Raw genomic sequence first — 12,021 nt, 5'->3', positions numbered from 1 at the left:
TATCACAACCCTCGTTCCCTTCAAGAAAGATACGCTGCTACACACCGCTACGTTTTCTACAGCGCTGTAGTCGCTTAAGATTCCAGTACGCACGTTGCCTTTTGAAATGAAAATTGCTCTAAAATGTTGAAAAGCGCACTTATTATAAACGAATTTAGAGTTGTTACAGTATTGCAAGATAAGTTTGTTATTTTTAAATATTTGTTTTGCTGCTTTGGTGCCGCTCTAATCGCAAGTGTGGTGTCATGGCAGCGCCCACCGTCAATACGCTGGAACGCTAGCAGAGAAACTTTTTCGTTCTGTGCTTGCTGTTCCATTAGACGATTTGTTCTGCAAAGGATTTAGTTTTCGAGTTCAATATGCTCTGGAATTCTTGTGGGAACATTCTTGCTTAGTTTTGTAGCGGCGCTCTCCGCTGAAATGGCGTTAGGACATCAGAAACCGGGCCGCACTTAAGTTTCTTGTGCATAAACACTGCAGCATTTGCTGCGAAGGAAGTACAAGCCCGCGGTGACGGCAGGTGACCATCTTCGTAGCAGACTTCTGACCCAGTCAATAAACTTCGCGCAATGAGCTACAATCTACAGACCGTCGAAGCTGTAAGTACTCGTCGGCGAAGCTCAATCTGTGGGTCAAAACGTGAACTTGTCGATTCACGTTTGTACGCGTAAATGCGGTTAAAACCTTAAAAAAAAAAAAAAAAAAAAAATGTTGTAGTATTGTAGTTTCTGTCTTAGTTGCAGTTTTCCTTATTTAATATGGTGCCCCACAGGAAGTTGGCACGCTTGCATGTTCAGTACTTTCGCACAAATGATTCGAATCATTTCTATCATCCCTGTTGCTTGGAAAAACCAGTAGCGGGAGTAAACGCGGGGAAGACGGGAGATGGAAGTTCAAGACGATGAGAAAAACGAGAACAAGGTACAATCGGGAGCTAACGTTTCTAAAAGTGGACTTTTTTTTTTTTTAATAGCAGGAATGACACACAAAGTGATCGGTACAGGTGCCTTTAGTTTTATGTGTTACATCGTTGTCAAATTCTGCACTGAAAATGTATGAGCGAAAGAAACAGGACTGGCACTCTTTCCTCGTCTTGTCTTTTGTTACTGGACTAGTTTTGTCGTGTAGATTTTATCACGCAAGTGGATTACAGACCTAATATTGTAGTAACCAAGTGTATTCTGCTTCGCTACTGGTGTATAAATTTCCTGCAGCGGAGTAATCGGGGACATGCTGCCTTTCTGAGTGCTTTTTTTTTTTTTCTACGGCAATATTTGTGGAACGCAAAAGCGTCTCTGTAAGGCATGGCAGTTAGGTGAAGCATCACAAGTTGTTGCTACCAGCATCCATTATTGTCCAAACATCCTTGCATATACCAGAATACCGGACATGCTGAAACACAATTTCCAACTAGCCCAATTATTAGTTCTCTTTCTGTGAACCTCAGTCTTTCTTCACACAGCACCATGTTGTTTGCACGTGCTAGAACAAGCTTAGAAGCACAGGAACATGAGCTAGTTAGCAGAGATTCATCATGACAGAAGGTAAGGCATGCAGACGTGCACAAGAGAAGAGAACCGGACAACGCAAATGCGGCTAGAAATCTGAACGCAAAGCTGCAGAGGTATTTATCTTCTGCATGGATTCTGTGATCCATAAACTTTGCTGACTTTGTTCAGGTACAAGATGGTGAATATTCACTCATGTGGCTCATTTACTATCAGATTCTACTGCTGAGGTCACAGGTTTAACTCCTGGTCACTTAAGTAAAAATTAAATTCTAGGGTTTTACGTTCCAAAACCACCATTTAGTTATGAGGCATGCTGTAGTTGGGGATTCCGGATTCATTTTAACCACCTTAGGGTCTTTAACATGCCCCCAGTGGATGGGCAATTTTGCATTTCGCCCCTATCAAAATGCGGCTGCTGCAGCCGGGACTTGATCCCGAGACCTCGGGCTTAGCAGCGCGACACCAAGTTGCTAAGCCACCACGGCGGGTAACTCGGGTCACAGAGCTGCATTTGGCAAGCAGCACGGAACCTGCAATTCTCAAGGCCCCCTGCTTTTTTTTCCCCAGCTTTATGCAATGTCAGCAGTGGTGTGACAGCAGGTTGCAACAGGCCCATGGATGCCAGCGAATATGCTCTTGACAGTGACCATGAATTACTTGCAAGCAAAAGATTGCGCTCTTTATATGTACAAGTGGGGATTTCCTTCAGCTGCAAAGCATTCCTTCCAAGAAACTTGTGTGTTATCTTTGTTGCTTTGTACTACTGTCTGATGGATCACAACATTTTGTGTTCATAAAATTTCCTCTTCCTTGCGGATTCTTGTAGAACTGACTTCGCACACACTATCTATATTAGGTACTTTTCAAAATTTTTTTCAATATATTGAGATAGCACTCACTGCAGCGTGTTGCCAAGGTTCCATGAAAATGTGTTTTAAGGCCCCTTTTAACCTCAGCTTATCTACAGTGTGCCATGAGTGATCGTCACTTTTTGGCTTATGAACAAGACGTGCTCACAACATAGATGATGGATGACATTCTGTCATCATTGCTTTTATTACATTACATTTCTTATAATATTAACACCATTCACACTAAATAATAAGCCATTATGGTGATTTTCCTATTTAAAGAAAGCAACCCTTTAACCCCTTCAGATGCTGTATGCACAAGTGGGCAGGCCAAGCTAGTGCATCAAAAGCAATAGCACTGATGAGTAAGATCTGTCACCTAAACCTTAGAACCACTTGTGAACAATGTTCTGTAAGTTTGAATAACCTGTATAAATGTTTTAGTAAAATGAGTTGAAAGGTATGCAGTTAGCTGTTTTCTCTCAGTGTCAGTATGTTGTTGTATCTAGTAACTTCACTTTTTTTCTCAATGTTTTCTACCCAACATACTTTTCAAGTAACTGTATAGATGTGAATAGTAAGTGCTCTTACAGTCCACATTCTGCAAATTTGATAAAAGCTTGCTAAAAAATAAACAAATCTTAATTCCTTCTGCAGCCTTACACTTTTTGTGATTATAAAGATGCAAGATATCTATCTGGTGACAGTAAGTTTTCTTTTACGATGAACAGAATTAACTGGTGCCTGATGGGGTTAAGGTGCCAAAGAAGCCCAAGGTATCCTAATCGATCTGGAGCCCTCCACTAGTGTCTCTAATGGCCTCTGTGTTGATTTTGGATGCTAGGGGCCAAAAAAATCAGTGTAAGTTGCAGATACTTGCTTGTGACTTGCCAACACATAATGTGCAGGCGCTGAGGCAGCTTTACTGCAACACGGGTGCGGGCTGTGCTGAAGCAAATCGATACCTGACTGAGATGCAGGTGTCAGTCCAAGCGTGGGACATTGCCTGGCAGCTTCTTGACATGACCAAGGTATGCCGAAGTTTCAAAGTGTGTTGACATTCCTTAAAGGGACACCAAAAAGATAAGCTATTTTAGGTGTATTGTTATTAGTAAATGACCCCTCCACTTTAGCAAAAAGCCACTCTTAGCATAAGAAGATGGATGCTGCCTTGAAATTTCCAAACCGGCTCACCTTGTTCTTTGCTCAAGCCCAGTTAATTTTTTATCAGTAAAGATGTACTACATCATAATCTAAAGGAAACAAACACTGAACTTGGCAAGTTTCCAGGTTCCGCTGCACAACTACAGGGCCAAATAGAAAAAAATTGCTTCAAAATTCATAATGTGACACTGATGTGCTTGCACTAGGGCTTTGGGCCAAAATTCAAGAATTGGAACTTTGACCTTCATTTACCATTCCAATGATGAGTTTTCTACTGCTAAAATAACGAAAATAGCTCGTATACTGATTGAGCATTTTGCTGCAGTCTCCCTTTAAATTGGTACACAATGATATTCCAGTCCTGTTTGAACCCGTAGATGTAATGAGTAGTGCCACTTTTGATGAGGGAAAAAAAAAATATAATCATCACTGTACAAGCAGAATGTCTCAACATAATAGAAAGGAAATTGGGCATAATCACCGAACAAATAGTAATTCACAACCTAGACATCATTTTATGTGCTACCATATTTATTAGCAACGAGAAATTGAGTCATATATAAACATTGCATGTCTTTTCTTGGGTGGACTTCTTGAAACTGTCATATTCTGCTGTTATCACAGCTAGGCTACGTGGGCATTAGTTTCCAGCAAGAAATATTTCAAAGGTAATCTAATTTCCTCAAATATTCGGATCAACATTTTGGTTACTTAGGACACATCTCGAAATTGTGAAATTGTACTGGAGCTTTATTGAAGTCATGTCTGTCCCAGTGAATAATTGCGCATTATACCTGTATTTGAAAAATATATTAAATGTGTGGTTTATCTTACATGCACCTGACATGTCAATGAAAGACATCTGCTTTAGCTAATGTGTAAGGTTCAAGCATAACGGCTAGGGCGAGTAAAGCTCAAGCTTGTTAATGATTTAAGAAGACATCAGTGGAAATTGCTATTCGTATGCTTGCGCTAGTTCATAATCATAACCAATGTGTTGAAAGAAGAAGACTGAAAGACACAGTGGCATGCTCAAATCCATTATGCGAGCCTATCACTGAGCCTTCTTCACCAGCGCACACTTAATGCTGGAAGGCACTGCAAGTTGATGTATACCAATGCATGCTAATGTATACCAATGCCAGCTGTATTGGCTGGCATTGATCACTCACACATTTCAGTTCTAACCTAAAATGGCATTCACATGGCTGTCTGTGACACACTCTTATTCATTTGTCATCTGAATACAATACTTTAGGTTAGGATTGATGTATACGATTGAGTGATTGGTGCCGGCCACCACAGCTGGTGTTGACCTGGCAGCGTCTTCAATTGGCTCACATTGGAATTTGTATACATTAGCATAGATTGGCTGGCAGTGCCTTTAATGCAGTGCTGCTGAGCTGCTGTAGCAGGAGATACACTGGAACATGCTTCGAAACTTTCAGTGAAATTTGATGTTGTCGATCACGGTGAAGAGAAGACGTTGAGGATGAGAATGGGTTTCTTTAATTTCTTCTCCCATGCCTTCGCAGCCAGTGGAGGTTCAGTACTTCGGTGCAACGACCTTACACACCAAGCTGTCACGGCACTGGCACCAACTGCAGCCACATGAGTATGACGACTTGCGAGTACGATTATTGCAAGCCATCGTGAAGTATGCACGTGGCCCGAAGCTCGTCCTGACCAAAGTCTTGGTGGCTGTAAGTACTTCAGTTGTGCAATTTATTTATTGCGGTATTGCAGTGAATGATTTAGGTGACACTGCTAAATATTTGTATTGAACAGTGTTGAATGAATTGAATGTATTGAATTCAATTAATTTTATGTTCATTTCCCTTTTTGTTATTTCTAAATTTCAGTTAACATGAATAATTTCTCCAAAGCCTTATCTGGCTTCATTGTCTAATTTCTTTATATGTTTGTAGCTAACAAAAATTGCATCCCTCTTTTCCCTTTATTCTGCTTGTTCGTTTAAAGCGGAGAGTTGCATTTGGGAGAACCACTTCTCTTGGTGCATGTATGTTAAGAATATTGTGCTTTGTTTTACATTAGTTGTAGCTCACTATCACTTTCTTGGCAATTGTAACTTCACACTGTTGTGCTCAATTCTGTTTCATTTACCAGATGGCATCATATGTTGTGAACACAATTGGAAGCTTCTGGCCTTCTGCTATCGACGACCTGCTCCTGTCATTTTGTCCAAAGGTGTTCACGATCCTGGCCGTGAGTATGGTCACTGGTGTTCACTGATGATAGCCAGCTTTGTGTTGTCACCTTTATGCACATTAATTTTTTCAAAGGTTCACTTTAACATTGAAATGTTCGGATTGGCAGTACTAATGTATGATGTCAACAAATGCCGTTAGCTGTGGGAAGGCATTGTTTTAAGCAAAAGCTGTGGGATAGTAGGCCGAGTTATGGTAGGTTATGTAAGGCAGGCACTGTGGAAAGGCATTGCATTAAACTAATGTTGTGAAATAGTGATAGTAAGTTGGGCTAAGTTAGGTTAGGTTAGACCTTAAGTGTGGAAAGGCATTGGATTGAACGTAGTGTTGGGAAAGTAACAGTATATTGGATCAGGCTAGGTTAGATTAGACCAGAACTAATTGTTGCAGGCTGCAGTGTCTGCTTTGCTTTTGTTCATCTGTGCTCTGTGATTGTTACAGGTTTGAGTAATCATTCTTGTTAGTTTGGTAGAGTGAAATAAACGTTAGTGCATTGTGGGAGGCTTGGCAAGTCACTTGACTGCGCAAAGGCTGTGTAGATGAGGCCAAACTCTCTCTGTTTCAGCCTGACCACCTCCTGAAACTCCTGTTGGAGCTACTGACCTTCATTCCCGAGGAAGTACGTACATGCTGTCACCTGCTAAGGTGGCTCAGTGGTTGTGGGATTTTGCAGCTGAGCACGAGATTAAGGGTTCTAGTCCTATGCCATGGCGGCCGCATTGGGTACAGCCAGCCTCAAGAACTTGCAGACCTTGAGATCTGAATAAATGAATTTCCGAACAGTTTGTGGCCATAACTAGTAGAAGGGTACAGCACTTTGTTGTTTTCATACACTCTAAAATTCTCCAATTTCACGGCACCAATTGTCCATGAATCGGACACTTTGGGCATGTTTGCGGCTAAAAAATTTAGTGATTTTGGGGTGATACCGTGCAGCACACTTGAACCTCAAAAGCTCCTATGTGTTTCTCTTTAAACATTTAATGTTGACTATAATCTTGCCATTTAATCGTGACTTAATCCTGTCAGCTGCTGTGGAAGGCAGCCATATAGGTAAGGTTGCCGCTTGTTCCAGAAGAGCAGTAAGCAACCCTCCTGGAATGGCTGCCTTCTGCAGCTGCCAACAGCAAGTGACTGAAGTGGATGCTTGTACTGCCTTGGCAGCAGCTAGCTTCCCCATAGGTGAAAGCAACGTTACTTTTTTTTTTTGACAACCATCAAGTAAATCTGCTGCGTGTTAAACTGAATGATCAGGACCACAAAATGCGATCTTTCTGCAATATTTCAGTAAAAAACTTAGCAGCAGTAAGCACGAAAGAATTTTTATATATTTAAGAGAGAAGCTCATGTTTGTGCTTATATGCCATTACAGCTGCAGTCGACAGAGCAGTCAATCCGAGGTCCAAGTCGACAGCCACTGGAAGTGTCCAGTGGCAAAATCTTGACCTTTATCAACCAGCTCACGGTGCTAGATGCTGATGCTCTGAGTTGTCTCAGCTCGTGGTCCCAGCTTGGCTTTGACTGGGAGAAGCAGTTGGTGTTGCTGCCACGTGTATTCGTGTGCATCCGGGAGCCCGAGTTCTGCCGACCTGCCGTTGAAGTACTGACCGTCATTGCAGGACAACCGGACCTTCACAAGTGGGTAGCTGTCAACCATGACACTAAACTGATGCTGCTCGGGCTTTTGGCTTTTGCTGTAACTTTCGTTGAGCACAAGCTTTTAGCTAGAGTCATTACCCAACTGCAATGGCTATGTCATTCTACTGCTGGGTATGACGTGGTGAGCTTGATCTCTGTCCTCGGTTTCCACATTTCCATGGAGGTAAAAGGCAAACTATAGAACCCCAGGTGGCCAAAATTAATTTGGAGTCGCCCTCTACAGCATACCTCGAGGTCATATCCCAGAATTTAGTGCTTCCATTTCGTGTTTCATTGTGCATGGTTGACGATGTGAAGTATTAAAGCTTGCGTATAGTGACTATTCGATTCTAGGACCAAGCTGAATAAGATGACGTTTGACTGATTATTCAAAAGTTTTGATATTTGCAGGCTCGTGCAGGGTATTCGTAGCTGGGTATTATTTGCGGGGTAAACATTGCGAACAAATAATTTTGTTAGCATACTTGGGACTTTTCTTTTCAGAGCATATGTGGCTGTGCATGGTAGGAAATGAGCTTTAAAAGGCACTTATTTACAGCCAGTTGGCATCTGCTTATACCTTCAATACTAAATAGGAACGGTGTATTGCCTGCAGTGATGCCAGAGCTATAATAGTGCTTCTTCTTTGATTATATTGGTCGCATCATATGGGTCCATTATATTATCAAGTGATGTTGCAATCAGACGTACTCAGATTTAATTTGCAGAAAACAGATGCTGTATACGTAAATAGTACCAAACAATGCCAGCTTTAGTGCAAATGATTGCGATTTAGCTGAAAAAGCCTGGTTCTCCGGTAACTTGGCCTGCTCTACGATGTAATTAAAGAGGAAAGAAACCACGACTTCAGACGGGACGTAAGACGAAGCAATGGACAGTACGAGCGGTACTACCTCCTTACCTCATTCCTCTTACTTCCCGTCTTAAGTCACGGTTCTTTTCCTTTTTAAACATGTTGGACCAACTGGCCCAAAGTTCCCCCTTCTTGAATCTACTACGTACCTTCTGATTGTTTGTGTCCACAATGACTGGATTAGTGATTCACTTTCATGTTTCTTTATGCAGAGTCGACAGTGTACAGTACTACAAAATTATTGGAGAAGTATATAGATTTGCGAGTACATGGTGTCTTTGATTTGGTGCTAAAATTGAATAGGATATTTGATTTCTTATTAGTTGAAATATTCACTTTAAATATCTGCACATTCCCTACTAGAAAGGGCATCAATCGCTTATTCTGCATGATTTGAGAAATTAATTAATACTAACCTTGTTCCTCTGCCTCTGAAAGAATGTTTTCTTAATGTTTCGTCATGCAAGGCAGAAAAAAAAAACAATCCTGACATAGTTTATTTGCTAGCGTTGTGGATGTCTGATGAGGAGTATGTGGCAACTTTGTGGCAGGTGATGTAATGAGCTAGGTTAACATCCTCAGCATATCATTAAAATATGTATCTCTCTCTGCCCTTTGATTTTAGTTATCACAGTTTAACAGTATCGATGTTTAAGTGGGTGTCACACTGTACGGCTGTTCCTCAGGTTACTAGTGAGATTCAAGGGCGCTTGAATATTGCTCCACGAAGATTGCATTGGCAGGACCCAAGTTCGGTTGCCAGGCTAGTCAGTACTCATGTGTTTGTCTGGGATGGTGATTTGGAGCTAGGCGGTCTTCGTAAAGGATTTCTGCAGCCAGAACTGTTAGGACGTGGGCAAGAGAGTTGTGCCTTTTTTCATCCATGACGAGCAGGTTTTGGCTACAGAAGTTCTTAACACTGCAATGCCTGGCCCGTGATTCGGGGCAACGCTTTCCCACCTCTATTGCTTACTGTGATAACTGGTTCGACACTTCAAAACTACGTTTGTGATATTTTAGTCAGCATTTTAGTCAGATTTTAGTCAGTTTGCACCACATAAACTAAGTGGGATGCAACTTGACAAAGCACGCTTAACTGTTCCATTGAATTAGGAAGACAATTTACTGGAGCTCAGCCACAAAGGTGCTGACTGTAGTAGCCTTCTGATGATTGAGGTTCACGTATTCTGCTGCAGGTACCCCAAGTTTGTCTTGGAGATGGTTGAACATGTGGTGCGGTTAGAAGATGTCTACTCTGAAAAAATGACCTCTGGTGATACGGTCAGTATTTTTGCTCTTTTAGTGTTGCACTGCTGTTCGTGTGTTACGTATTGAAGAACTAGCATTGTTACAACAGCTGAGAGACATATTCGAGAAATTTTTGGGAATTTATCTTCCAGAGTTCATCCGATCTTTAACGAAAGATGTTTCCAAGACGCCTTTTGTTAAATCTGATTTGCATAGGAATGTTGCCTTTTCCTCCCACCACTGGCAAACACACTGGTACATAAGATGAAGGTATACAGAAATTCTGACTTGCCTATCTCGCAGTGCATTTGGTGTGCCCAACTACTTCCTCGGTGCGATGACTTTCTGTTTATTGCAGTGTTCTCTTGCGCCACTTGCCTGTCTTCCTCTTTGTACCTTTGAAACCTTCTCTCTCCCCTTTCATTTTCCACTAGTCGTTAGCACTAAGTTAGTGTGCTGCTGTATAGACGGGGTAGCAGAAAAGTGGCTTGCGAGCGAGAACAAATGGTGTGTGTTGGCCAGTTGGGCAATGCCAACATTGCAAACCCAATTTGTGATCGCATGAAATGGGCATCATTGAAATGCCTGAAATCATTATCTGCAGCTGGAAAAGGCTGTTACATGCCCCTTGCTGTGCTGAGAGCTCATAGTATCCTCGATATTTAAGTGGGTGTCACACTGTGCGGCTATTCTTTAGGTTACTAGTAAGATTCAGTCGAGCAAAGGTGGCACAGCCCTCGCGTGTCTGCGCTATTGACAAAATGAAAATATGCACTGTCCGCACTGTAGTTCAGCCATTTCCCAACAAACAGGTCTTGATCTTGGCGGTAGTGGGTGATGTACACATGTGTGGTTGCTATTGCAGGAATCATGTGGTCACCTGTGCAGTCTGCTTGTGGAAATTGTAGAGTGCCACACCCACAGCTTGGTGACGATGCTCCTCTCTAAGCCTGACCACAAGCCCATTATACTAAGGCTATTTGACCACCTGTTGGTGAGTAGTCAAAACTTGCCTGATCTACTACACGCACTTATTTACCTTACCTTACGTGGCTCAAAGAGATGGTAATGCAAAAGATTAGTTAAACCATATTAGTAAATAACCCTTCTCTAATAGCCCCAAAAAAGAAGAAGAAAAAAAATCACTATGAGAAGAAGCTCGGTGAGCCAGGAAAGATGCTCCCGCACCAGCCTGCCGCAGTGTCATGGATTTCAGGAGTGTCTGATTGGGTTGGGTCAATTTTTTATGTGTTGCAGTAGATTAAGTTGTACTTTAAAACAGCTAAAAAATGAACTTAAGATATTGCCGAAACTTTAGCTGAGACAAATTAGCCCAAACACAAAAAGATACCTTGAAATTCATATTACAGTCGAACCCGACTATATCGAACCTGACTATATCGTTTACATCGAATCATTATGTATATATATGTATATGTAGCAAAAATTATGCTTACATCGAACAAAAATAGCAGCAACTCCCGATATGTCGGATGACAAGCGGTGCAAAAGAGCCCCCAGAAGTTGGCTTTCCCTCGCAGCGGTGGGAAATCCGGCGCCATGGGGATAAGGCATTGGGTTACAATAATAACATAACATATTAAATCATAACATAGTAAAACATATCGTCACAAATTACATTCCCATCATAAAAAAAGAGGTTGCTAATTGCAAATGGTTGCACCGCCAGTTTTTCTTAGCATCTGCTGTGCTTGTAGGATGGGGTCATTTACTGCTAAGCACTGGTAGGGTGGGCAACACTTTGTGTTCGAAAGAGGTCAGGAAACTCCTTGTGAGCCTGAAGCCCCTCTGCAAACTTTGCTTTCGCAGAAGTTCACTGGGACACCTCGTCAGTACCCTATAGACGAGACGTGGAGCAGAGGCTCTCTTCCTGCCTGGCACGCCCTGCAGGATGCAGTCTCCGCAAGCGAGGGCTCCCAGCGTGAATCCCTGCTGCTTCTGCTGCAGCCACTCTGGCAGAATCTGTTCGAGGCCCTTCTGCGCAAAGCGCAGCTGCCTCCAGACAACTCTCACTGGGATTCAGGTACATTATGTTTTCTGGGTGTCTGCCACGTTGCTATTCATCTTGTAATGTGCCAAGTACAACTGAGTAACACTAATAACCAAGATAGCACACATTGGATGAGTGCAACAGAGCACAATTTGCATACATGCAGATATAGTAAGACCTCGTTGATATGATCCCGTTGCGTACAGTATCTCGGTGCCAACGTTCAGAAACGAGTAGACGAAAAATTACCCGATGCAGTTATGCTTTCTTTTTACCAGTTTATAAATTCCTGGAAAACGCAACCTTTCAGCACCAATATTCAGTACAGCGCTAGACTATGCTCGTATAATATGTTCTCCCGCTGCTAGATCCTATGAAAACGAGAAAAGGCACGAGGCTCTTATGATTGATAACAGCAGCCGCCTGCCTCAGCAGCTTGCCTGCCTCGTCTCACGGGAAAACACCGGTGCACATTCTGTTTCCCATTTCGGTAAAT

General features: G+C 42.2%; 1 protein-coding gene across 4 annotated transcripts in view; it reads left to right on the top strand.

Moving 5' to 3' along the window:
- The first annotated feature begins 248 nt into the window (after positions 1-248).
- cdm (importin-13-like protein cdm) overlaps positions 249-12,021 on the top strand; it is a 50,680-nt gene continuing 38,907 nt past the window's right edge. For all 4 annotated transcript variants that reach the window (XM_075672180.1, XM_075672179.1, XM_075672178.1 and 1 more), the window contains exons 1-9: positions 249-599; positions 3,271-3,393; positions 5,062-5,229; positions 5,654-5,752; positions 6,320-6,373; positions 7,127-7,392; positions 9,463-9,547; positions 10,380-10,508; positions 11,345-11,558. In XM_075672180.1, coding sequence (XP_075528295.1) covers positions 570-599; positions 3,271-3,393; positions 5,062-5,229; positions 5,654-5,752; positions 6,320-6,373; positions 7,127-7,392; positions 9,463-9,547; positions 10,380-10,508; positions 11,345-11,558 — 1,168 coding nt within the window. In that variant the 5' untranslated portion in view covers positions 249-569. The remainder of the gene's footprint in view (positions 600-3,270; positions 3,394-5,061; positions 5,230-5,653; positions 5,753-6,319; positions 6,374-7,126; positions 7,393-9,462; positions 9,548-10,379; positions 10,509-11,344; positions 11,559-12,021) is intronic.

This window comes from Dermacentor variabilis, chromosome 10 (genome assembly GCF_050947875.1).
Source record: "Dermacentor variabilis isolate Ectoservices chromosome 10, ASM5094787v1, whole genome shotgun sequence".
Lineage (NCBI taxonomy): Eukaryota > Metazoa > Arthropoda > Arachnida > Ixodida > Ixodidae > Dermacentor > Dermacentor variabilis.
The sequence above is the reverse complement of the archived record's forward strand: the minus strand, read 5'-3'. Positions and strand labels throughout refer to the sequence as shown.